Source organism: Marasmius oreades, chromosome 1, assembly GCF_018924745.1.
Source record: "Marasmius oreades isolate 03SP1 chromosome 1, whole genome shotgun sequence".
NCBI classification, from domain to species: domain Eukaryota; kingdom Fungi; phylum Basidiomycota; class Agaricomycetes; order Agaricales; family Marasmiaceae; genus Marasmius; species Marasmius oreades.
Window position 1 is genome coordinate 4443179 of NC_057323.1, and position 25121 is coordinate 4468299.

Sequence of the window (25121 nt, forward strand, 5' to 3'; positions counted from 1 at the left end):
TTCACGAGATCCAGGAAAGCATTCAGAAGACCAGAAAAAAGGTTCTCGAACGAAGCTGGAAACTCCAACTTCTCTGGCTACTCACTCTATTCACCTCCCGGAACCGCCTGCGGGACTCAGTATTGTGCAATAGTGGATCTCATTCTTCGAATTCTCTCAGTGGGCTGAACGGGTATCTGAGAATGGAAGAATCATTTCGGTCGCGTTTGAGTAGGCAATAATCACCTTTGACTCCTTCCAAGTCCAGCGACTGTACATGCCGAGTGGAGTTTTGTTGATGTTTAGCGGCCTCCGCTCCTGGAAAGGTTACGGACGTTCTGCAGGGTCGTCGGATCATCAACTAACTTCGCGTTCCCCCCGTCGACGACTCAATTTTCCAGCATAACGCTTCTGCCAGGGTCTACTAGTCCTTTCCGAGGATCCCCGGTTCGAACGCTTTAGATTCCCAAAGCACAGTGCTTCAAGTGATCTAATTGTAGGTTCTCCGAATTTACACCGTTTGACTCAGTCGCCCGTCGTCGGAGTCAGGGCTCAGCCTTCTCTCGTCCGTAAGTCATACCACTTCCTCCCGTACCCTCTTTCCTAGCAGTACTGCCTTCGACACAGTACCACCCTTACTAAATCATGTTTCACCTGGCAAGATCCATGTTCAATAGTACACATTGCATACGATACTACCACCGATACACGATACTGCCAGTAGTTTTCGGGGTGACGCCCTCTAAACTCCTAGAAAAACGTGTATCGCAGCTTCATTTTACTACTTAGTAAGACCTTATTAGGAAGGTAGTGTTAGTATGTAGCGCCACCACTTTGTTCGAACACTGCAATCAAGAAACGTGTTTACAATGCGGCCGATAAGTGGTTGAGTCTGAGTCTGAGAGTAGGGGCTAGAGGAAAGGATCAGTGATTCTGCAATGACGTTAGAGCCGTTTCAAACTTTGAAGAACCAGCCCGACGTTAGTTTATCCGCCACCCAAGTCTAAGAAGACAGGGCCTGGAGAGAGAACTTCGCTAGAATATAAACAAAGATTTCCATTTCACCAACTACTTCGACTTTGAACTAAATACGTACAAAAAACCACCTTATATTTGTATTCGTAAGCAAATCCTTTCGTCCAAAAATCATTGTTCGTAAAGGGGGGAAAGGGGAGGGGGGGAAAGGAGAACAGCGGGAAGTAAACCGGATTCATCGGTATTGAATTCATAATCGGGGTCGACCCGACTAATCACAACTTCAACACATTCCAAACGTGCAAGAAAAGATCCAAAAAATAACCGATGAACCCTCGCTCCATTTCTAGCAAGTCTTCCTCTCTGGCACTGTGAGCCAAGAAAGGTTATTCCCTGAGCACCCCACGTGCGTAAGTCTATGCATTCATCAAGAATCATAACGGATTTGCCTCTTCCACATCGAGAGAAGAGGTGCAAAAAGTACATTGCCAAAGTGCGAATCGGAAGGTATGTTTGAAGTGACAACCAAGGGTGAGCGGATAGATGGAAGGGGAGATTGTGAATGGGGGATGGAGAGATATCGGAAAGTCGAATGATAGGGGATAGATATGGGCTGGATATCCTTCGCAACACGTCGCATAAGGTAAAGTGCAGGCAAGAAAATGAGAATTGTGGGGCAGTTGGTTATGAGAAACGTCGGGAGGGTTTAAGGAAGAGTTCAAAGGGCACCAACACCCTCTTCCCTGAACCCACCGGAGCAGCAACTCAGCAAATCCGCCCTCGAGGTGTGGCTCGCTGAAAATTCGCTCGGAATTTTCTTTTTTACAATCCTTCGGAGACTCGGAGGGACAGAAGCCCTATTCTGGGCCGTTCCCCCACCCCAGAGATCCACAACACCATATCGATCAACGATGGCGCCGATACCATCAAACACGCTGCAGATCAGAATATCCTGTATGCGTAAATGACAGCTCTCTCCCACAAGGGGCGGAGGGACTGAAACGAACATGGGATGACTGTACATGCCTTTGAAGGACGATGCCCAGTGAACACAGCGCACGGCGCTGTATCATGGGTCCCCAGGGCAATGCCAAACCGTAGAACGTCTCTACCAGCCAGAAAAGAAATCGCGCCGTTGTCTTCCTCCGAGAATCGAAATATATTGATTCTTTGATTCAATCCAAAAATCAAACGGCCACAGATATTAGTAGAGCGAGAGGGAAATGAAGAGAAAAGAACGTAAAAGGAAGAAGTGAAAAGTGCCGGAAGCAGAACAACATGACGCGGTAAAGAGGCAGAAAAGTTTTGGGGTGGTGTGAAATCGATGTGGTCGCCACACTCCTTTAGTAGCCATTCTCTGAGTTGGACGGGCTGGAACCCTCCGAAACAGGACGAGTCCGTCCGGAAACATTGGCATGACTATGGTTGGGTATAGATGTTTCGGGCGGTGGCGATAGTGGTCGTGCATCAGCATCGAAAGTCCCAGGTGAGGGAGAGTCGCGTGACGGTAAAGATATCTTTTCGTTGAGGGCCCGAAGTCGCTGCATCTCTTGCTCCAAATATTGAAGACGATTCTGCAATTCCTGATTTTGGGTTTCCAATTGTTGAATGTAGTTAGTAGCTGAAACAATGTCAATGTCAGCCCAACGCGTCCATACGGAGGAACTTCTGATGAAGAGAGCCTCACCTCGCTCCAGTAACGAAACCTTGCTGCTCTTCTGGTTGGAGACAGGTAAAGCATCCTTGAGTCTAGCATAGCCATCCCTGAGTTCGTCTCGTCTTCGTTGTTCAGCCTCTATCCTCTGTCTACGGGTAGCCTCTTTTCTGTTGTGAGCGAGATTCTCGGCGTAATTAGCACCCATGTCGTCTTCGTCAGAGTCGTTGTGAGATCGACCTCGACTTCTTCTGCCAGAAGAGCTAGTGGGAGAAGGAGTTGGGTTGTAACGAGCGTTTCTGTGGACCAGACTGTTGGCACGGGATGAAGAAGGAGAATTTCCGCCGCTGCTGTTGTAAATGCCGTCGGCTGATGTATCTGAGCCCGAGATTGGAGGAGATAGAGGATCGTAGAGTTCAGGAAAGGGTGGTGGAGGTGAATGCGGAATAGGTAATGAAACATGAGGCGGCGATGCGGAATACACGGGGCTTTGATACATCACGGTGTTGGGCATGCTCTGGAAATGCATCCCTGACTGTTGTTGCATTTCAGACAAGTGGCCTAAACGGTAAGAGGAAGAATTATCTGATGAACATGTGTTTCGAAAGAATAATAAAACGAATTGAAAGAGACCCACGCGTAGGATTGTCGTGCGGGACGACTTGATAAGACTGCATAGGCGAACCGACATTGTAGAACTGTTGTTCTTGGTCTGAAGAATAGAGGTAATTCCCTTGCGGTAATTGGGAATGGTCCTCTTGAGAATGAGCAGGGGAATGTAGCTGCGATTGCTGTGAGTGTGACTGTTGGTTGTCGATCTCCATATTGTAGGTATTGGCGATGGTGGTACTGAGATGAAATGGAAGGCCCTAATTCAGGACAAGAATAGGATCGTAAAGTTCGTTTTCCGGGTCGTTAGAAGTAATAAGGAATCGTGAATAAGAACGAAATCGGGGACAATGAGAACAGGTAGGAACCAAGAGCCCAGCTTTGTTTCTTGTTTGCACACACATCTGACTGACTTTGTACACAACGCTCACCCACAAAAAGGTCTTCAAATTCTTTTATACTCTACATAACAATACAAAGCCAATCCAATTGTATTGAGCTAGTCCACTTTGATATTGTCGGTGAAGTCAGAATAAGAAAAAAAATTCGCATCCCAGTGTGACCACGGTTTTTCGCCCACGCAATTAAAATTGAGGGCCATCGATACACGAGCTTCAACGTCATCCTAAGCTTTGGTTCTCGAATTCCACCATCATGTCAGATATCAACAATCTGAAGCGTCAACTCAAAATCAAGACTGGTGCTGCTAAACGACTTTTCAAGGAGAAGGGCTTGTATCAGAAAGAAGCTGAAGAAATGAAACGCAAACTTGATAAACTCAGAGCAGATGGTGTACCGGAGGATGAATGGGAAGTCAAGAATACAGTAAGCCACACCCTTCACATGTACCGGTCCAGAAACTCCGTATGACTTTCGACGATCAGGCAAGACTATGTGAAGAGTCAAACAAGATGATTCAGGATTCCTCCGAGAGATTGGGTTCTACTGTTACGGAATTGAGGCAAACCATTGTGCGTAGGGATACCCTCACCAGGTAAACACCACTAATCTTTCTACCTGTCCAGGTCGCAGCAAAGAAGGAGGCAACGCTGGCGAAAGATACGGATTTACTCGCTGCCGAAGAAATATTGGAAGCTGCTAGCATTTGATATGAAGAAAAGGTCAAAAAAGAGGCCAAAAACATTGTATGATTATTGTATGATCCTAGGATATTCCTATAAAGTCGGCAACGCAAGTTTCTGATCTGGTTGGGCTGAATTTCAGACCAACTTTGCTTTCTCTCTGATCAAGAAAATGAATGGTATGTTGCGTACGCAACACCTCCGGCGCTACTCTTGAAACTGTGAACTACAGTCGTTCTCAAAAACCTTGCGCCGCCTCATTATCTACCAGCCACTCTTTTCCGATGTGGAGAAACTCAATTGTGAATGTGAGAAACTGATGCCAGAAACGCGGAGCTTTCCCCCCTTCAACCATGTCGGCATTGCAGCAGCCACCTCAAACGCCTCACAAAACACCCCTTCGACGCGTTTCTCAAGGCTCTCTATTCGCTCTTTCCCGTTCAGGAGCATACCCAGACGCCCCTCATGGTCTAGGATTTCTTGAACCCGCAATGTCAGAATTTGCAGACGAAATCGATACTCTCCAATCCAATATCGAAAGCATGAAAAGCCTGAGTGATTCATTAGGAGTTTTCAACGAATCATTTGCTAGTTGGTTATATATAATGGAAATGAATGCTTTGACTATCGACTGGCCACAGGTGGAATATTTTCCGTTTTGCTCATCGTTCTGCAGTTTGGTACTGATTGACTGTGAGCACAGGCCCCAAACGACGCGTCATTCTACCTAGCTAAACGTAGAGCAGGTATGTTATGTGAGGTTTTCTCTCTGTGTCTATCTTCGAAAAGATAGATTCAAATAAGAGCTCATATCTTGTGATTTCGAACAGAACGAGATGCACTCGCCGCGATGGAAACTATGAAACACAAAACTGCTCGACCACTTCCTGAAAGTGAAAAGACTATAGATTCCGATACGACGGTAGCTGAGGGAATCACAGCGTCGAATACAACTGCTACGAAACAGACAGGCAAGGCTACTGCAGTACCAGCGAAAAAAGGACCCGTTAAAGGAGGAAAGAAGCCCAAGATGACTGCGAAGGAGAGGAAGGAACGGAATGTTAGGGCAAAATCATTTTTTTTCACATTCGTTAATCTGATTATTCTTTGGTAGCTGGAGCTTGAGAAGATTGCCTCGTGTCTGCCTTTGGAATTTCGAGGTAGTGAGCCTGTGATTATTGTCCAACACTACATCCCATTCTATTGTCTCTGACAATCCCCTCATAGAGCCTTCGTCGTAATTTGGACGCCGTCGTAGAAGGCTTAATGGATGCTCCTGGACAAACAGCCAAAAGTCCGTCCTCTTCTATTTCGTTCAGAGAGCACCCATTTAATTTCCCTCTCTAGTCACTGACCTTGTAAAACCTCCAGACCTGCCACAAAACAGAGTGAACAAGTGCCTTATCGCCCTGATCAATCGAAAGATTGTGGTGAAAGACAACAGTACGGGGCAAGTCTTATACCACTGGCAAGGAGTGGCTCCGTAGCTAGCATTGGTGACTCTAAAGCGTATCGCCATCACATCGCATGTACTCATATCTAACGTGATTGTCGCGATGATTGACCCTTTTACTCTCGAATGCAAGTGACGTTTAATAAAGCTTGCTTGTGTATTTTCGACATAAACAACTTTGGAGTGACATAGCATTTCACCTTATTCTACACATTTAATTCTTGACTTTATACCTGTTCCTTTCTTTCTTTCAACTCCCACTCGTTCTTGAATCCATACAAATCAATATCCACTTTCGTACTCGTTCCTCCTGCGTCCATTTCCACCTGATCCGTAACCTTCGTTTTCACCGTCATCACGAATGTTCAACCTTTCAGCACCAAAGGTATCATTGTCTCCGTAACTAGGGTTGTAACCTTGTCGACTGTTATCTTCGCCATATCCGACCTGACCACCGGAACCACCGCCTGAAGAGTATGAGTCTAGACCTTCTCGGCCACTTCCATAAGATGGAGTATATCCACTACCATGGTGGCGGCTTTCAGGAACTTCATCACGTCGTTCTTGACGGTCATAGGAAGTGCCATATGAGTCCCCTCCTCCACCTCCATAACGGCTATCGGAGCCATAGGAATTATCATTGCGACCGTAAGAGGGCACCTGATTGCCACGACCGTCGCCACCACCACCATAAGAAGAACCGTACGTCTGTTGAGTGCGTTCAGAGTTATAGGAAGGATCTTGGCTACGGCCATACGAGGATGAGTAGGATGAATCCTCTCGTGTACCTCTGCCCGAGCCATACGAATCTTCGTTTCGACCGTAAGACGACTCCTCATGACGTCTGCCAGAACTGTAGGTGTCATCGCTTCGGCTATACGAAGAGTCTTCATGGCGCCTTCCAGAACCATAGGTATCCTCGTTGCGACCATAGGAAGGTTCGTCCTGACGCCTGCCAGATCCATAAGAGTCATCGCTCCGGCCATAAGAAGACTCTTCATTGCGCCTGCCAGATCCAAAAGAATCGTCGCTCTGGCCGTAGGAGGACTCTTCATTGCGCCTGCCCGAACCAAAGGAATCGTCAGCACGACCATAAGACGGTTCTTCGTTATCACGACGGGAGCCATACGGTTGTTCTTGCCTTCCGTGAGACGAGCCATAGGAATCGTCGTTACGCCTAGTGCCGGAAGAGTCATCCTCTGTGCGCCTGCCAGAGCCATAACTATTCGACGACTCGTATCGGTTGGACCCATGTCCTTGGCCGCTTCCACCGTAATCCTGTCGCCCACTTTCATACGAGGATTGGTGACGTCCCTCGCTGCTGTAACCTCCTCCACCGCTACTGTAGCCTCCGCCGCCACTGCCTTGAGAATGGCCTTTGTATCCAGGCTCAACCCTCCCTTTACCCTCCTCCTCAAATCTCTTGTTCTTACCCTCCCTCACGCCCTCTTTTGTCAAAGCTTGAATCGTCTCTTGACCCACATCAGGCCCGAGTCCTCCGAACCACTTCTGCATCTCTTCGAACATCTGATACTGAATTTGAGACCTGCCGTTAGCATAGTAAGGATGGTGGAATGCCTCGAGAATCTACTCTCAGTCAATATCCGACAACGTTAGGGAAAAAAGGAATAATAAGTTAAGAATTACGGCCTACCATATCGATGACTTGGTCAGGATCGCTGTCATCGGACCACGCCTGCAGTCGTTCCATGTTTAGTAATTCCAGAAAGATTGGCACTTATAGTTCTTCACCTGGACAATGAGCTGGACACTGTGAGTAACAACAATCTTGGCAATTTTCCCGGCAGGTTCATTCAGAATGAGGTTGAAGTGATCCTGTGAGCGAGTCAGACCGCCGAACACATCTCTAAAAGGACAGGAATACTTTGGACAACATCGAATGGGAAGGATCAGAAGCACGGGGGTTGTTAAATACCTGGATCAATGTTTAGTCAAGAAAAGGTATCTTGGTTCAACAGCCGCGCACTTCGTATTGATCATCCGAGTCGATGACGGCTTTACTTCCTTCGCCAAGTACACCTGTCGCTTGTTCAAGAATAGGCTATGAGAAAACGAAAACTGATTGGCCACCTATACCATTAGAAAGTAGATGTAACTCACCGTCAACCACGGGGCAAGGACTTTATAGACATCTATTCAAAGAACGTAAAAGAGCGTTATTCCCTTGAATTCAGATCGATCGATCGATCGACGTACAAGCGTTCAAAGCGTTGGTCAATTCTTCAACCAAGTCCGAAAGCCCGGGAATCATCTCAATCTTCTTTGAGATATCCCTGAAAATGCTATCTCTCCATTTGAGTAGGTCCAGTAACTGCCGCTGCACCTCGGGAGGTGCAACATTATTGGGATCAAAGTTGTAGGCCTGAGACTGTTGTTGTAATTGCTCTCCCTGATTGAGTTTTTCCTCGCTTCCACCGATGTTGAATTTGGAAAGAATTGACTTGACTTGAGAGATCTTCTCGGACGCGTCTGAGTTCTTGGATTCGTTCATCTTGTCTGAAAGGGCAGTGACGCTGGCTTGACTCATATGGCTGTAAACAAGCTTCAGTAGAAAGGCCGAGAGGTAACATTCGGGTGTCACTTACTCCGTGGCTTCACCCAACATAGAGTGCATGAAGTCGGCGCCACCAAAAGTACCAGTGACCAAAGGAGGAGCACGCCCGTTGGGAGTATTGATATCGGTATCATCGCCGACATGACAGAATACCTCTGAATGTCCCATCTTTCTGAGAGCTATCTCGCACCAATTACTGTGCGCAAGAAGGTCCTCCACTACGGGCGCTAATTAACGGTCTTGGCTTCAAGAACAGCTGGGGTGACTCACATGTATGAAGGCCCGTCCCTAAAAGACGATAAGCTTCCCATAGATCCGCACCCTCTTGTCCGCCAGAACGACGACCATGTTCAATACAGGCGCGGAAAGTTCGACGAATGTGTCCGGTCGAAGTGTCGAACCCTTCATTCTCGGTGGCCATGTATTTCTTCATGCCGGTTTGCTCATCAATCTCTAACTCACGGGGGTCCACGGGTGGACGAAGTCTTTGGTTATATTTCCGAGGATCTTCGTCTCCGCCATATCCTCTGTTAAGTATTGTTAGTGAATATAGAATTTCAACGCCGAAAGCATTTCACTTAGGGTTGTCAATGTGTTCCTTTGTCCTGACCATCAGCGTGATTTCTGACGATCTGAGTCGAGTTGCGACTTACCACCGGTAAATAAACACCGATTCGATCTGCGGTGATCTCGAATTCTTCCGTGGCGTAACCAAATGTCTGTTTCCCGTCAAGATATAGATATAAGAAAATACAGGAATAAAACAGGAGACCGACCATGAAACCGAGAACCGAAAGAATCAAGAGGAGCGTCTCTGAAGAGAGTTTCTTGAGTCCTGCAATGTCCATGGCCTGTCGACGTCATCATTCAGCAAGTAATCTGGAGTTTGTAGGGTAGTAACTAGTACCTGGGAGTAGTCTCTCAGCCAATTTCCCTGCGGTAAAGTGTTAACAAAGATCGGCGAATTAACCAAAGACTCACAAAGTAAACTTTCTTAACGTCCGTTCTGCTGAATTTTGCACCCCCAGCTGCGTTGTCAAGCATCTGCTTCGCAAATCCCAACAGTCCTCCCCCAGCCGCAACCCCTCCAACCGATTTGGCCAATTCCTCCAGAACGGTTTCAATATCCCCATGACGAAAAGCTTTATCCTGATTCAGAGGTAAGACGACTCGGTCATCGAAGACAATCGAGAGCACTTACATTCAGGTAGGCAAAATCGGGGATATCACCAGCGCCAAAGGCGTATGTCTCCGTAGGCAGAAGTATCACAACCACCGCCAGGATGAAAAAAGTCGTGATTCGATTAGGCGTGAATCCCATATTTTGGCGTTCAGTGTTTATTCGTTCGAGTTTTGGGTTGGTGGTTGACAAGTAAGATTGGGGTTGTGATAATTGTCAAGGGGCAAATGACACCACATCAATGACGTTAATCACATCGATCCACGTTATCTTATCTTATCTAATTACACCTCTGACAACTAATCCACGTATCTTTTCAACAACGCCTGGAGCCCCTTCTTTAGCATCTCCATGATCCTCGTCCCAGACTTTCCTTCGTCGCCCGCTCTTCAAACCTATTCCTTACCGTACCGCCCTTTACCCCTTTGCAATCCCTCAAAACTAGGGCTCCTGGTAGATCGGATTTCCATCCGACATCCGACGGATATCAACCTCGGATGGGGATTGCAGACGGGTTATTTTCCTATCCGTCGTCTGCTTCCAACGATCCACTGGTTATCCGTCGGATGGTGGCTGAAAGAAATTTGAAATTTTGTCGGCATTCTCCGAGCTTAATGTATAGTTTTTGGCCGCTGTAGGGGCAGATAGTAAATAGAAAAAAAATAGTAGTACATTAGGAAAAGGTTATAGAAAATTGGCACCCATTTTGCAGGATGCAGGAAAAATGACTGTCAGACTCGACCTGCGATATCCAACGCTTTTGTTACCGGATGCATATGGCTGGCTACAATTATACGAACTTATATTCGGATCTATTGCTGCGGACGCACGCGTCAATCTCATCACCAAGGTGGAAGCTATTGCTTGCAAGACACCTTTTCTTGATCCAAACACTCCTCACGGCTCTCCCTCTTTTGGATATCCCTCCTCTCGTAGTCCACCTTCCACCTCCCACACCCAATCTGCACCCTCTTTGTTTCATTCAGTACACTTGCAAAGTCTGTAGACCAATCTGGTCCCACCCCAGATGAAGAGAACGTCGGGGATTGGTTTGAAGACGAATGAGGCCCACCACGTATGATGCTATCCCTATGCCACATCTGTTTCCTCGTTTTTCGGTCCGCCCATAGGCCCAGCCATGGTTTGTCTGTCACGCCTCGCTCTGCATGTTCTGCATTCAAAGACCTTGTTGCAAAATTCCTGTTGTATACTGCAACTTTGTAAATTTCTGTACCCCTGCAACCTCCTTTACTTGCATCTGGAGGGAATTAGGCTTTTTCTCCTGTACTCATATGATTATTCAATCCATAATGAACGAATTGTGAAGGCCCCGGAATGAGCTTCCTGAAAGAGGTTTTCCAGGGCTCGGCTTGTGGCAGTGCCGAAAGAGGCTGGTTTTCTCTGGATGGCCGATGGTGAGCGTCCTTGAGTACCCTCCGCCAGCATAAAAGGCAAGAGATAGCGGAGCGGGAGGGCGTAGGAACGAGGGCTATGGCAGGCTTCACGTCAAAGAGCTTGTAGTGTAGTTATGGCTAGGCGAGACTACCTCCGCCTAATCGTTATCGGGTGCCCTGTTGAACGTTGAACGATGAGACTATCATCACTGTCTCCGTCGATCCTGTGTTCCTGTGTTCCGCCAACTCACTGTGATTCATCGAATTCAAAGGATTACACGTTGACCCATCGAAGCCTCACTTATCTGAGCTCGAGGACCATACAGGCGCCCAGAATAAATATTTCGGTTACTGTCATATTTATCTGGCGGTTTTGAAGTGAAACAGTCATTGATCCGAGAATGTTCGCTGCTGCTTGTCGTTACTAAGAGCTGAGGAAACGAAGATTTATGATAGGGGAAAGTAGGCGTGGGTGTTCAGAAAAGGTAACACTATCGATGTAGGAGAACTCTCGACGCGCCAGTTTCGTCAACGAGCGTAACACAGGGGAGACGGAATTGAAATCATTTTGGCTATAGAGTCTTACAAGTAGCCCATTAGTACGGTGCTGGGATTAGAAGGACACAGAGAGAGAATCAATCGCCTTGCGCTGCAGAGATAGATGAACTCCTGTGATGGGAGTAACAGATGTAACATATTTGGTAATTATTTCCCATGCCGTTTCGTGTTGACAGTTCCACCTACTTTCCGGGTACAGTTCGGCTTTTTCTATACTTCTCTCACATGCGCTATAACACTCACTCAACTCCCAAGACCTTTTAGAGCTCTAAGCGGTCTATCATAATATATTACGGGCATTCGTGCGTCAATAAACCCTCTGATAGACTTTGACCATTGATTCAACAAATCACCCCTTAGCCCTTTTCATCAAAACTTGGAATTGTCAAGAATCATTTTCTGGACCTATTCACGAAATAATTCACGATACAAGTTCAACAACGGCTTCAATAACCTACGCGTCGACGCCCTAAATTACTCACGTCATGTCCAACAATGATATTGTTGCAACAGGCACCCCTCGTTCATCAGAATCCAGTCCAAGAGCCCCATTATGGGCTCCCCCGAAGTCTCCACTGCCTCCCAATCGATTAGCCAAGTTAGCTAACGCCCTTGGTGTCTCGACTCCTGTCCACCACTACCCCAATTATCCGAGTTCACCTATCACGAACCTTTCTCCAGCATCTCTCCAACCCCCAGAATCTTTCAGGCGATCTCCAAGTCCTTCTGCCTCGAGCATGAATCTCAGTGCACACTCACCGACGACCTCCAAATTTCTCCTCCATGTCATACCTCCTTTATCCTTACCCCATGATTCCGACTTCATCGAAAGATTCAACCTCACGCCACCACCTCCCACAGCTTCCGGATATCACACTCAATTCCGTAGGGGTACCCTCGTGCCCGTGCATTCCACATTCCAAGCTCAGTTATGGGCAATAGCGAGAGAGTACGCATTACCCAGTATTGCCGGGATTGTACTGTACCTTGTTTCTAATCCCAATGCATCCGCTCATAACAGCGGTGAAGAAGATTGGCATGAACCTGGTCCCCGACTTTCGGAAGCAATATGGAAACATTTATGGACACGAGTGTGGAAAGCAGAGAGGGATGAAAGTTTGACTTCGCCGATTTCACCTGGAGTAGTGGGACTTGGACTGGGGATCGGGGCACGGTCAACTCCTCATTTACTGCAAGAAGGCAATGTTTTGACATCGAACGGCAGACCTTTGAAGCAGTTACTGTCAAGTAGCAGTAGTTCCGATTCTGCACATTCCTTTGGAGCTCCATATCCATCTCCCTCGACGCCTTCCCCTACGTCCGATACGCCAGCTCGGGACCGATACCCTCTACGATCGACCTCGTCTCAATCTTTTTCTTCAGGTACAGAGACCGCCGACACGTCACTGCCGTCTGATGATCAGTCAACTCGAGCGAACTCGTTAGACCTTCCTGGTTTGAACTCGCCAGGCATCATTCCTATTCTTGCAAAAGTAGAGTTTGACATTGACCGGAAGAAAGCAGGATGGTACGGACCCTGGTTACGGAGTCGGAAGATGAATCATGTCAAACGAAAGAAAGCCGTTCGATCCAATAGTACAAACAGTGTCGAATCTTCTGAAATCAGGGTACCTCCGATAGCCTTGAAGTTGAAGGGAAGGGCAATGACGGCTAGTCCCATTTCTATGTTCGAGCGGAATGGGGATGGATACGAACCACTTGAGGACGAAAGTGAAGAATCAGGCGAAGGGTCTAATTATGACGACGACGACGACCTTACGGCTCGAATTGCATCAACAGGCAAGGATCCCCTTGTTGATGTATTTGGTAATGACGCTGATACTTGGGCAGATATGCGAGACCATAACAAGTTTGGGATCGACGATGATCCTAATGTGGTCGACTTGGCATTGACAGGCGGCGAACTCAGCGCGCTGCCTGATCAGGAAGAGGATGTGGGTAGACAGAGAGACATCGAGGAGGTTCAGGAAGTTATGACCACGGCTTTGCACCGCAAGAATGTACCGCCGCCACTCGTCCTTCATAATGGCATGACCAGCAGAGAACTTTACATTCCTAGTCCTCATGATTCTGGGAACAGCAGTGATAGTACTGCGTTGGCATATCTTAAAGGAGAATCGCCGAGCAATGATGTAGCCATCAAAGCTGGGGAAGATGAACTCGCAGACGGCGAGTATCGGCCACTCAAGAGTACAACTGATGAGAAGCGAGTGGGAGGAGTTTTCGAAGCCCTTGACCTTGGGCTGGATCCCAGCGAAGATGTGAGTTAATTGCCCTACGATCATGGTCGCAAGCTCTGCTGATTTTCATTCAATTTTCTGAAGTTTGATGATCGGCGTAATAGCCAATACCTGTTCTCAGAGCAATTGGATGAACTTGAAAGGGTTCGTGGTTCCGAAATCGCTTAGCTTGGAAATGATACAGATACTGAAAATCACTTTTAGAATCTTGAACAACTCTCGCCTCGAGCTTTGAAGGTGGACCTTGATAATCAACAAAATCCAGGCCTTGTAAACGAACAGTTCCTTAACCTGCCTTCGGGCGCGATAAGGAATAGTGACGTTCTACCTTCCAGTCCTCGGAAGGATACGTCTGAAGTGTGAGTGTGATGTGATGTTTGGCAGTCAGAATTGACAAAATGCTACTTAATTACAGGAAGATTGAAAACACGACTGAACCTCCACGATCGACCGAGGCGAAAGTTACTGCTCCAGTCTTGGCCGTCAACGGAGTTACTACCACTGCCAGTCCACCTCGCAAGCCTTCGCTGAGTGTTGGTTTACTTCTTCCCACCAGGAACGCTAAGTCAGAAGAATCTCCCATCATCCCGTTATCTCCCGATCCATTTGGACGCTATCCATCCTCACCTGCCCCCGCGAACTCGAATAGAATCTCGAATGCATACTGGGACTCTGCACCAGTCGGCACTTCCACAGAGAATTTGAAGAGATATCGGGAGTCGGTGAGCACGACGGGGAAGCAGGAAACTCGACCTCTTTCAACGAAATCAAGTAGGTTCTCGACTGATTCAACAAATGATGACGGGGAGGAAGTTCAGGTGAAGGGAAAAGGAGGGGTATCCATGAAGTCGATCAAACGCTTGTGGAGGAAGAGCAATAAAAATTCGGTCGCTTCCGTCTCTAGCCTGCCTCCTGTTCCTCCAACACCCACTATCGCCACGGCACCTTTAGTGCCTTCAAGTTTGGCTGCCCAACAACAGGTTGCGTCCAAGTCAACTCCAGAGCTGTCACTCAGTTCTCCGACGGAACCTCATTTCAGATACCCATCCCCGACTGCGCGGTCAGCTTCACCAAATCAACTCTCCGCACGACCACCCCTACGTCCCCCTCGACCTTCGCAAGAGGATATTGAATTCCCCGATATCCCAGACCAGTTAACAATACCCCTCCAGCCAGCATCCGGACGACTAGCACCCATACCCATAATCGCTGCACAGATGATTCATGGTACAAGATCTCAGGATAGCGGCTTGGACCGCCTGCATTTCGATCAGGAATCTCCGTATCCTACGACGAAAATGAAAGGTTCTTCTTCGAGGCCGGTATCACCAACAAGTGCAGCTCTGCAACCGAGTCCGACACCGCCGCCACCCCTCCCTGAAAATGCGAACGGTAATGGCGTGATACCGAGTAATAGGGCAAGCATCAGGAAGTCGATTTTCAAGTGGAAATCTGCAGCCCAGTTGGGTGGTGAAACTGGCAGGCCAAGGAAATCGAGCATTGCAAGCCTTGTTCCCAACAAATCTTCAGGCTCAGGCTACTCGGAGAACATTCCACCGAGTCCGAGTATCCCAGAACATTTTTTGCAATCGCGTTCGCATTCACATTCATCGGTCGATTCGAAGACGGATTCGTTACAGTCTATAATTCCGAGGACGTCGAACTCTTCGGCAACCTCGACGGCTTCCCCGCTACCCAGAACATCCAAGGACTCGATTCCAAATTCGGACGATTCGCAGTTTGAGATAATATCACCCAAGGTTGGATCATTGTCCTATCCTTATCATAATCTAGAAGCTCAATAGTACTCGTAGGATTTTCGAGGGCTATAGCTTCCCGGGGTAGTTCTAGGTAGTTTGTATTTATCACCTTTTACGTCCCTTTCTGAGTTCAATCTGCACGCTTTTTTCTCATCGTCCATTTTAATGCATTGTATCTTATTGATTTCCATCATCTTCATTCAGCTTGTTCTCATGTTGTCTTATTATAATCCACTCGAACAACTAAATCTTATGGATCGAAATCCGTCCGTTGGTGTACAAGTGTATGCTGTGTCAATAGCTTGTCATTGGGGAGATTCGGAGATCCCCGACTGCGCAAATATCAAATTTCCCGTCTGCAACCCGCAAGCCCTGTGGTATCCCGTATCCACTGCGCAGCAGACTAAAGAGCGAGAATGACTTGATCACGGAATTTAAACACGATCCTCCCACCAGCCTACAGTAAACATCGACAACATGTTGGTCAATTCGGACAAAGCAGAACAAGCAGCAGAGGAACAGGCAAATTCACGTCCGAGCCTTGGTCAGCCCCCTCCAAGTTACGACGCTTCGAAAGCGACCGCGGTGAGTGGGTTTTTCTAGTGTACGGTCGTTCTTAAGCCCGGAGACATTCTAATACAGGGTGATGCACCGGTCCCGATGACCGCGCCAGTTGGACCCCCTTTTCTACCTGCAACAGCAGCTACTTCCACGTCGAGTCCGTCGGACAAGCCCTTGAAAGACGCTGCTCAGCGACTCCAACTCGCAATAGAAGAGTACAGAGCGGCCCAGGAGCAGTTCGGAGGTGCAGGTGCCAGTACTCAGAATAAGCAAATCGTTAGGGAACAGGAAGAAGCTATTATCCGAAAACTGAAGGAAGTCGGAGACAACTCGAATGAAATTCGCGTCAGGGAATACTATCATAGGACAGCTGACCTCTTTATGCGAGCAGCGCCGGAGAAGAAGAAGGGGATGCTGAACGACGTCGGACGAGGATTGGTGATGCTTATTGCTACGCCGCTTGCTCTATGTGCTGCCTCAATCGGGGCGGTGGGGGATATTTTGGCGGGGACGAGTTTGCTGATCAAGGGCATTGGGAAGACTGCGTTGGTCGTTGCAACTGGTGGTAAGAGTTTGAAGGGAAAGGGCAGGAATTAGGGTACGACTCGAGCCAATCCGTGTCAATCCAGGTTTCTATCTTTTCTTTGCAAACATTTCACTGAAGGACGACGACCGATTATCGAATATCCTTCTATCCCATTCCATGCTTGTCTGGCGACGCGCTGTAGTGGTAAGCCCAGCTTCGGTCGGTAAAACTTTCGCATCTAATATTATACGGAACAAGATACAAAATTATCTGGAAAGCAAGTCATAATCACCGATGCAATCACCCACAAATAGGATATTGGTGTTGCGCTAGTTGTATAACGAAACTCGCCGATTTTTCAACGCTACGGTCCGCTCAAAAGTTTCTCTTGTGGTCTAAACCCGAACTCAAACTCGATGAAGTTGGAAGTTGGGGATTAACGAAGGCGTCTGAAAATGAACTGAGTTGCCGCCGAACCCTCAATGGGATTCCCGAAAGGTGAGAAGGGATTTATGTAGTTATGGTACATCGATGTTGAATGACAACTCACATGCAAGTTCTGACCCTACATATGGAACGTCCCTTTCGACCACTGACTTTGACAAGCTGTTGCAGCATCTGTTTGACGGAAGAAACAAAAGGCCCGAAGATGGCGAGCAGTGACATTCTTCACGACACCTTCCCGGAGAGGCGTCTGGAGGATTATTGAGTAGGATACGTCAAACGCCGAATCGTACTTACCAAGCTCAGAACTCGTAAGTAGCATGCGCTTGTTCAGTGCGATTCCGTATCGGATACAATGCAAAAAAAAAACAGCCTTCTTCGTTATCGAAGTGAGCCATCGGCTCACAAGTCAATAGTGTCGAAACGATTGAGGTGTCATTCAGTCAACCACTTTCTTCGATTCTGAATTTTAGATTTAGGTTTGTAATGACAGAATCTCAGCACAAAGGAACTTGACAGCTGGAAGCATAATTGGGACGTCGCGGTTGTGTATCAGTATTTGGCGCTATACAAGCGTCCGCTCTTTTCTATGAATCTATCTACTAGTATCTACGGCTTCTGGTCGTCGTCTGTCAATTCAACTCATTTTCCTTCCATTAATGTTGTCAAATCCCTGAAATCCACAAGAAGGTCCCTTTCTCCGAAAGTCAACAGTGGATGGAAGTTTCGCCTTCTATAACAAGATAAACTTCTCCATTCTATCACGACTCATCGTATACCAACTTAGCAGCCAAATCCAATCCGGTCATATCTCGTCCGCCGCCGTAGGGCTTTCGTTATCGAAGTGGTCGGTGGCGCGGGGACTGTAAGCCAATAAACGAAGGATCATATCGAGGTGACAGCTTTTCGAGACACATGTTGCCAGTGCACTCCACGGGACCGACAGAACTCTTGCTACCAATTTTGTGGAGATGCGACAGCGCAGCAGACAATATACATGGTACGCACAGAATGTTGTGTCAACCGTAGGAGCAAAGCTTTCGCTCACCACCCTTTATAAAGGGTCGACACTTGACTGTAGACAGAACATTGGCTGCTACTCCCTGAGCAGGTAATTTCGCTATGTGAGCAATCCTTCAACGTTCAACTGTGATTAGCAGACTAACCAATATACACTTTTGTAGTGAAATCCAATTGCAAAAACTCCTCCCAAAGTTCAATACCTGTCACAAATATGGCCGATAGGTAAGTTTTGACCTCGATAGTGGAATAGCACTTTACTGACAGACTTTATGTAGACCAGATCCCGCTGTCCATGACTTTGTGCGAGATCCCTTGGGGTTCTTGACCCCGCCTAGAAGTGACCCCCGGTTTCCGGTATCGACGGTCGTTAGTTCTTACAACATGTTCCCCGCCCACAGAAAAGCGCAACCTGGTGGTATACCCGAGCAAGGTTACTTCAAATTTGTCCTCGATCATGAGGATGCAAGGCGACGCACGTTCGAGATCAAGTACCACGGTGATAAAGAAAGCGCGGACACAATCTTTGCGTACAACCTTGGCTACAATGGTGGTGCCCTGACATCCCGTAGGCCAGCATTCATCGATATCCCGAAACGCGTGGAAGAAAACACCCTTCTCTTCACCGGCACACTCTCTGGCTGCTCCGTGATCGTGACGAACCTCGATGACAACACTTACCGTGTCTTTCACGACTCTCGAGTGGACAGCTCGCTCCTTTATAATAATGTCGAGATGGCTGTCGACTTCAGTGACTACAGCTTTGCTGGCCTTGGTATGGCCTGCGTGTTCATGCAGTATCGCAATGGCCGGTGGAATATGTTTGTTCAACTACAGTTTCTTGAAACTGTTGGTGGGCGAGCGGTGATTGTGCAGCGCCGCACGGAGATACTATTGGGTCTCGATGGGGCCCACCTTCCCGAAATTGGTCATGAGTTTCGTCTGCAGACCGGCTACCTTCCTGTCATGATCTTGGAACCGGGGTCGTATGACGCTCCACATGCTAGAGCATTATTCGATGTGAAGCGGGAGACGAACGAAAAGCGGCTGAGGCACCTCGCTCTCGAAGCCTTTCCAAACATTAACATCCCCAACGAGCCCGACGGTAACTTTGAGCCGTTTGAGGGGAATAAGATTAGTCTCCAGAACCCCGCTGTCAGGCGTACACAGGCGATACGAGATGTGGTTGCGCTACCTCAGGACAGTATCGAAACGCAGTTTGTCACAGCCCAGGGTGAGTATGGGCTGGTTGATAGCGTGCTCAATTTGCAAAACATAAAGCTCAAGGACCTCGTTGACCCTGCAAGGAAGGAATCCGAATTTCTCGACTTTATATACCTCTGGATCAAACAGAAGGAGGCGAAAGGACTTGATGCGGTGGTCATCACCGATGGACGGTTGGAAGCAAGAGTTGGTAGCACCGCTGGTGAACGTCTCACTGGCCAACAACTGGACACACTTCTCGCTCGCGATAGAGAATTTGCAGCTGGTTACAATGGATTTGATCAAGTTGAGATACCGGGCTGGGCTAGTGACATGACGTCTCTGGAAATGACCGAGTTATTCGATTTGTCACCAAGCCTCACCCAGAGTCAAATGGGCGCCTTGGTGCGGCACATTAGCGTTACTCGCGCAGAGGAGTTTGAGAAGGTGTGGGAGCAGACAGATAGCATCATTGACATGTTCCAGAAGGCTGGAGGTTCGACAAAGCCTATGCCGCAAGATCTCCTCCTAAATGCAGTGCCTGATGAGCTGGGTGGTCGGTGTTATCCTCTGGTCCGTGCGATGTCGGCAGCATTGGCACGATCCGACTTCGCAGTTGACCAACTTGGCATCAAGCTTGTTTCCCTCTCACCTTCATCGAGAACAGATTTGAAAGATGCAGAGTTATTCAGGCAATGCTTGAAAGATTTACATGCCAGCTACCCCGCTGCCGCTGCTTCCACGCTCATCGGCCGTACTAACATCGAAGATGCAGTCAATAAGCTCTCTGCAGTAGAGGGGAAAAGCACGATCTTTGCTTTGAACACTGATACACATGCCATGCTACTTGGAGCGACAAATAGAGGCGGCACAACTTCTTACCACTTCTATGACCCCAACTTCACCATTGCCAGTTTCGCTTCGCAGCAGGAGTTGGTACATGCGACCATGAAATTCTTCACGGAGTTCAAATTTGCCGATCTATATGGTGCAGGAGGTACTCCGTCAGATCCGATCTTCACTTTAGTCAAACTTGACACGAACAAGATGGCACGCATCGGCTTTGACTTCAAGTTGAACGTTGCAGACTTCTTTGAACCCGAGACGCTCACGGAGACTGTCAGCATCAAGGCGGTTACTGAGTTACAACTCCCTGATCCAGCACATTTCACAGAAAACCGTGCTCTCGGTGCAGGGGCAGGCTTGCTAGAAGCCTCAGAACTATCTGAAGCATGGCTAAATGCCACGGCGAAGCTGGAGGCAAGCAACGGCCTTGGAGAGCACTGGATGCCGATCCTTGAGACGTTGGAGAATGTAGACAGTGGGGGTTACCGTATTCAGTTCATCAACCTGAAAGACCCTGGCGAGACACGTTGGATTAGCACCGAGGATTCAGAGATCAAGGAATTCAAGGTGTATCTAGATGAACGTCTCAAGGCTGTCAATAAGGCTTACCGATTCGAACATGGAACCTTCGTCCTGAATGAAGACGTCATGTCCGCTGAAGCGACCGACGGGTTGAATGCAATGTTTGTCGTAAAGACACTGATCGAGCACTTCAGTAACAGGAAGGATAGCTCTCAGGAGAATAAAAATGCCAACACCAACCTCGCAATGGCACTGAAGGTCCAAAGCTACATTAACCTTGTGCAACTTGGCGACCAGAGTTTGAGTGATGTCGTCAAAGTTGTCAAGCTCACTCAGACTCTTATCAGAAGCGAAGAGGCGGCACAGTCTTCATTATCCGCTATCACTAGAGCCCTTAGCCAGACCACAGAGGGTGTTAATCTCATACTCGGTGGTGCCAACGTTGTCCTTGATGCCTACATGCTCAGCAAAGCGCAGGATGAGATAGAGAAGGCCGTGTATGGTACACAACTGGCATTTGACTCGGCCAGCTTCCTTGCAAGTGCAGGTAGCCTTGGTGCTGGAATGGTGGGAGCATCCAGTGCTAGTGCTGTCCTGGGGGGTGCGAGTGTGATACTGGGAGGACTTGCCTTCGGCTTCGGAGCGTTAGCATCAGCATTCGGAAAGGTTGCTGAAGATGCGCAGACGGTGGGCAAGTACTTCGGAGAAACAGAGGCAGCCTACAAAGCAGGAGGATACAAATATGACAAGGAGCACAAGATTCTAGTTCCTCTTGTAGGCGCTGTCATCAGCGAACTCAGCCTGACCGGCGATGTCAAATTTGATAGCCAGTACATCTATCGCACCCGTCATGGGTCGACAGGTTCAGGCTATATCAACTACTTCTTTTGGGTTGGTGACTCCCCACAGATGGTCAGGGACAAGTCCCAAGCTCTCAACGTACGCGAGGGCATTGGAGCTCCAGCAAGTGGCACACTTGCAACGATACTCGACTATACAACAATCATCTTGCCAGCAACTCCAAAATCCTACATTAGCTATGAGTATATGATCCTTCCCTTTGCAACATCACGCCACGACTATGGTTTTGACGTTATTCGGAGGCTCGAAGTTGACGGACGATTTGACTATGACTTCTACGTCTTTCCTAGCGAGTACATCATTCGACGTATCTCGCATGAATATGTGAAGACACTCATCACTGTAAAACTCAGTGAACGACCTGTGCGTGTCCAGGTCCCCTCTCTCCCCAACAATATGCACGGTGTTATAAAGTATACACTTCACGGTGCGGGTGCTGACTACACGGTCGGTTTTATGGCTGGCATAGAGGTAATTTTGTCCTCGACCAAAAATACACGCTGGATCTTGGACTGTGGGGATCTCACCGACGACCAAATTACCGTCGGATCTGACAGTGTCTTAGTTGCAGGAGTACGAGTGACAATCACAGACCGGAACTTCACATCCATACTCGTCATTAACAAGCAAAAGGAGGTGTTGCAAGTCGATTTCGACAACCATAACACTTTTGTTGTGAAGGAGGATGCATCTCAGTTTCCCGATGGCAACGAGAAAATTCTTGCTCATCTTAATGAACTCAACGACAAGCACTTGCTCCGTGGTATGTTCATCACAATAGAGAACTGCACTACGCCTTCAGGACGAGCCGTTGGCCGTGCTTTTTATGACATCACTAAGAAGCGTCTGCTCTACACTGTTGATGCACCCATACTCCTGACGGAGGACGTTCAGTTCGGTGCGGATACCAGCAGAGACGAGGTTTATTTCTACAACACGGAACATTCCAGTATCTGGCGAGTGGACCCTGCAGTTGGTACCTGTCTAGCGAAATACAACGCACTTTATCCTTCTCCTAATAGAACACTAACGCGTGTTTGGAAAGAAGGTACCGTTCGGCAATGAGTGTGCTGGCTTCACTTGGCTAACTGTTGTACTAGACGATTATGTACATGCCGTCTTCCGTCATCACCTCGCTGGAAACAAGTTCGGGGAGCTCAGCTATGTCCTCGAAGCCAATAGCATGACGCTAGTCAGTTTGGTCGGAGACTCGGACTCACTACATAGGCTCAACGGAATGGACAAATTGGAGCCAACTTCGATTGATTGGCTGTTAAAGCCATATGACGCCGGTGTTAAGGACCCTCTCCCCACACCTACTGATTCTTTGCCTGGGAAGAATATCAAGGCGGTCGTTGCTTCCCACATGCTCTCTGTGTTTGGAGTGGATGATCAAAAAGTTCCCTATCGCTTCTGGATTCGCTTCGCTGATGGGACCATCATCAAGCCAAGCTTCTCTCCTCCAGCTGATGTCGTCCTCGCCGGTGTCATTGCTCTACCCGGCGGCAATGAAGAATTCTGCTTCTACTCTCTCAAGGAACAACGGATAGTGGTCCAGAGAGGTACTGGAACGCAAAGTGGCAAACCGGTAGATGTTACTGTCCCCGCTGTATTTGGAGAACTGTCAAATGTCCTCTGCGTCGAAAGCAAGCTTTTTGCAGTCACGACATCAGGGTATGTTCTCCGGATAACCTCACAGGGAACGCTGTTCCTCGAGGCTGTAAATCGACAATGGTTCGTACAGTTTGAGTCGGACAAAAAAACTGGCCCATGGTGGACTGTGTTGAAAGAGTTCGCAGAGATCCAGGGGGCGAGAACAGTTGCAATTCTCGGTCTTCACGACTCTAATCATACCATTATTCCCGCCTGGCTCTGCAATGGCAGAATCGTTATCTCTTCGTCCCTTCTTTGCGAACAACAATTACAGCTCGTAGGACTAGCGGAGGGCGGGAAGGAGGCTTGGTTGTCCCACTGGAAAACTGATTCTAGTCAGTTGTACGGTCAGCTCTACAGCCAACCCCTCGTACCAGACGATCAGCTCGTAGCTGTCCTTTCCCCAAACACACCGCTCGTATTCTCCGAATCGAAGGTTCCAGAGGGCAAGAAAGTTCTTGAACCATACCCCTGCAAGATGGTCGTCATGACAAACAACGGACTGCAGTATAACACTACAGAAGGTATCATCTTGATCATTACGAACCAGGATACCATAACACTGTATGGCGTCGACAAGGACTGGCAGCAGAATCATATCCACAGCTTGGAGGCTGCCCTGGACGAATTAAAAAAGAATTGGGATCATGGCGAAGTCATTGTCATGCAGGGACTGAAACCCACCAGCGCGCCGTCATGGTATCTAGTCCCTGCAGGTAAAGTGGTTGCCGTGACTGTCGATAACATTACATGGCTCGATAACCCTCTGTGGCTCGGCACCGATGCCAGCGGCGCCACTGGCTATTTCTACCTCGCTTCGCGTGGCATCATTTACTCTTTCGAGGTCGGAAAGCCAGCTAAAGCAGAACGTGAGGTCGCTATGGCTGCACGCTTCGACCGCCTTCTGGTTCTCGTGCCCAGACGTGGAACTTACCTCTCGCTGTTCACTCTATGGAAGTTTTGGGATGTCAAGCTGTCCCAGCCTAAAGGTGAGGAAAGAAGTCCTATCCCAGAAGCTTCCAATTATGCAATCGTCGTCGGGTGGAACAACTCGTGCCAGGTCGAGGTGGCACGGTCCAGTACGGTGTCCGATGACACCAGAGCTCTGCTAGCGAAGAAGATTGGACATAATCTTGTCGTTGTCAACGTCTCTACCGGCCGCTCCTTGACCATTCGCAAAGCCTTTACTGCGGTCCCTACACACACTGACATCACCGTCAAGTTTACCAACCTAGGTTTTACTATCCTACCCGCGGACCTCCAGAGTATGCATGCATGGCTGTATGAAGACGCTGTCGAACTTAACACGGTGAAGTCTGTTGGCCATCACGTGCAGAATTCTAAATTTTGATTGCTACCTTTCACGGAGTGCACCATTACCTTCGTCCTTCAGCTTTCTTCTTCCATCCTGAAACATAGCCTATGCTGTAGAAAGTCCAAGTTCTTCCGAAACGAAAAATCTGTTCTTCCCTTCGCTCTTGATTTCCCGAGACAAGGATACTAGATAGCAATCCTTTTATGACTTGTAATAACACCCTATCTGAATACCTAATCTCTGGAAGCTTTTGTGTTGTCATCTGATACGGTATTTAAATGAGGAAGTAAAACGTACCAGACAATCATATCCTGACTATGTCGTCTGTTCCGCAAAATTTTTAAGTTAACGTTGCGTGAGCTCGAAGGTTCAAGTAGAAGACCGATGCAGCCAGGGATTAGTGATGATGGAGGTCGCAGCGATTGCTGGAGCTGGGAGGTCGAATCAGTATCACCGATAGAAGGTTGACTGGGAAGAGGAACAGAATCGAAGGAATTAACGGAGTGGATGGCTGCTAGTGGTAAACTTTACAACAGCGTTGGGGGCGTACCTTCTAAACGACTCCTTAGAAACGTCGGGAAAATCCTGTCCAATTATCCAGAACTGCATATCTTGATTCGTTTTCGGCTTTGGCTGTTTCGGGCATCCTCGGTTTTAAGAAACTTCAACGTTTAACCATACTTAAACGTC

General features: G+C 48.1%; 8 protein-coding genes across 10 annotated transcripts; 5 read left to right on the plus strand and 3 right to left on the minus strand.

The window, feature by feature from the left end:
• Window positions 1–1672: 1672 nt before the first annotated feature.
• On the minus strand, window positions 1673–1978 carry E1B28_001622 (uncharacterized protein; the record flags this gene model as incomplete). The annotated part of the gene is made up of 1 exon (XM_043147571.1): window positions 1673–1978. One exon carries the CDS (start codon window positions 1976–1978, stop codon window positions 1673–1675), a length of 306 nt encoding a protein of 101 aa, XP_043016281.1.
• A 319-nt stretch (window positions 1979–2297) lies between these two features.
• On the minus strand, window positions 2298–3432 carry E1B28_001623 (uncharacterized protein; the record flags this gene model as incomplete). Its single annotated transcript, XM_043147572.1, has 3 exons — window positions 2298–2575; window positions 2642–3169; window positions 3246–3432. The coding sequence occupies 3 exons, from the start codon at window positions 3430–3432 to the stop codon at window positions 2298–2300; spliced, it is 993 nt and encodes a 330-aa protein (XP_043016282.1).
• A 379-nt stretch (window positions 3433–3811) lies between these two features.
• E1B28_001624 (uncharacterized protein) lies at window positions 3812–4506 on the plus strand. The gene is made up of 3 exons (XM_043147573.1): window positions 3812–4042; window positions 4102–4188; window positions 4243–4506. The coding sequence occupies exons 1-3, from the start codon at window positions 3872–3874 to the stop codon at window positions 4324–4326; spliced, it is 342 nt and encodes a 113-aa protein (XP_043016283.1). The 5' UTR covers window positions 3812–3871; the 3' UTR covers window positions 4327–4506.
• A 127-nt stretch (window positions 4507–4633) lies between these two features.
• Window positions 4634–5884, plus strand: E1B28_001625 (uncharacterized protein). Its single transcript, XM_043147574.1, has 6 exons — window positions 4634–4940; window positions 5003–5045; window positions 5130–5359; window positions 5414–5470; window positions 5527–5593; window positions 5647–5884. The coding sequence occupies exons 1-6, from the start codon at window positions 4653–4655 to the stop codon at window positions 5784–5786; spliced, it is 825 nt and encodes a 274-aa protein (XP_043016284.1). The 5' UTR covers window positions 4634–4652; the 3' UTR covers window positions 5787–5884.
• Window positions 5885–9721, minus strand: E1B28_001626 (uncharacterized protein). Its single transcript, XM_043147575.1, has 16 exons — window positions 9529–9721; window positions 9309–9476; window positions 9235–9261; window positions 9104–9178; window positions 8981–9046; window positions 8906–8925; window positions 8598–8854; window positions 8359–8545; window positions 7970–8304; window positions 7874–7905; window positions 7740–7814; window positions 7638–7688; window positions 7505–7588; window positions 7407–7448; window positions 6882–7339; window positions 5885–6812 (listed from the first exon to the last, which is right to left on the minus strand). Exons 1-16 carry the CDS (start codon window positions 9646–9648, stop codon window positions 6035–6037), a joined length of 2775 nt encoding a protein of 924 aa, XP_043016285.1. The 5' UTR covers window positions 9649–9721; the 3' UTR covers window positions 5885–6034.
• A 1909-nt stretch (window positions 9722–11630) lies between these two features.
• E1B28_001627 (uncharacterized protein) lies at window positions 11631–15728 on the plus strand. Of its 2 annotated transcripts, XM_043147576.1 has the most exons (7): window positions 11631–11761; window positions 11820–13259; window positions 13311–13741; window positions 13805–13864; window positions 13925–14079; window positions 14136–15480; window positions 15535–15728. In XM_043147576.1, the coding sequence occupies exons 2-7, from the start codon at window positions 11945–11947 to the stop codon at window positions 15550–15552; spliced, it is 3324 nt and encodes a 1107-aa protein (XP_043016286.1). In that variant the 5' UTR covers window positions 11631–11761; window positions 11820–11944; the 3' UTR covers window positions 15553–15728. The 2 variants fall into 2 exon arrangements, with proteins under 2 accessions (XP_043016286.1, XP_043016287.1); XM_043147577.1 differs by having other exon boundaries at window positions 14136–15728.
• Window positions 15729–15817: 89 nt separating this feature from the next.
• On the plus strand, window positions 15818–17509 carry E1B28_001628 (uncharacterized protein). 2 transcript variants are annotated; one of them, XM_043147578.1, is made up of 4 exons: window positions 15818–16065; window positions 16123–16771; window positions 16826–17065; window positions 17125–17509. In XM_043147578.1, the coding sequence occupies exons 1-2, from the start codon at window positions 15958–15960 to the stop codon at window positions 16636–16638; spliced, it is 624 nt and encodes a 207-aa protein (XP_043016288.1). In that variant the 5' UTR covers window positions 15818–15957; the 3' UTR covers window positions 16639–16771; window positions 16826–17065; window positions 17125–17509. The 2 variants fall into 2 exon arrangements, with proteins under 2 accessions (XP_043016288.1, XP_043016289.1); XM_043147579.1 differs by having other exon boundaries at window positions 16123–16606; window positions 16671–16771; window positions 16826–17509.
• A 72-nt stretch (window positions 17510–17581) lies between these two features.
• E1B28_001629 (uncharacterized protein) lies at window positions 17582–24728 on the plus strand. The gene is made up of 5 exons (XM_043147580.1): window positions 17582–18011; window positions 18074–18135; window positions 18196–18256; window positions 18310–22511; window positions 22564–24728. Exons 3-5 carry the CDS (start codon window positions 18246–18248, stop codon window positions 24465–24467), a joined length of 6117 nt encoding a protein of 2038 aa, XP_043016290.1. The 5' UTR covers window positions 17582–18011; window positions 18074–18135; window positions 18196–18245; the 3' UTR covers window positions 24468–24728.
• Window positions 24729–25121: the final 393 nt, after the last annotated feature.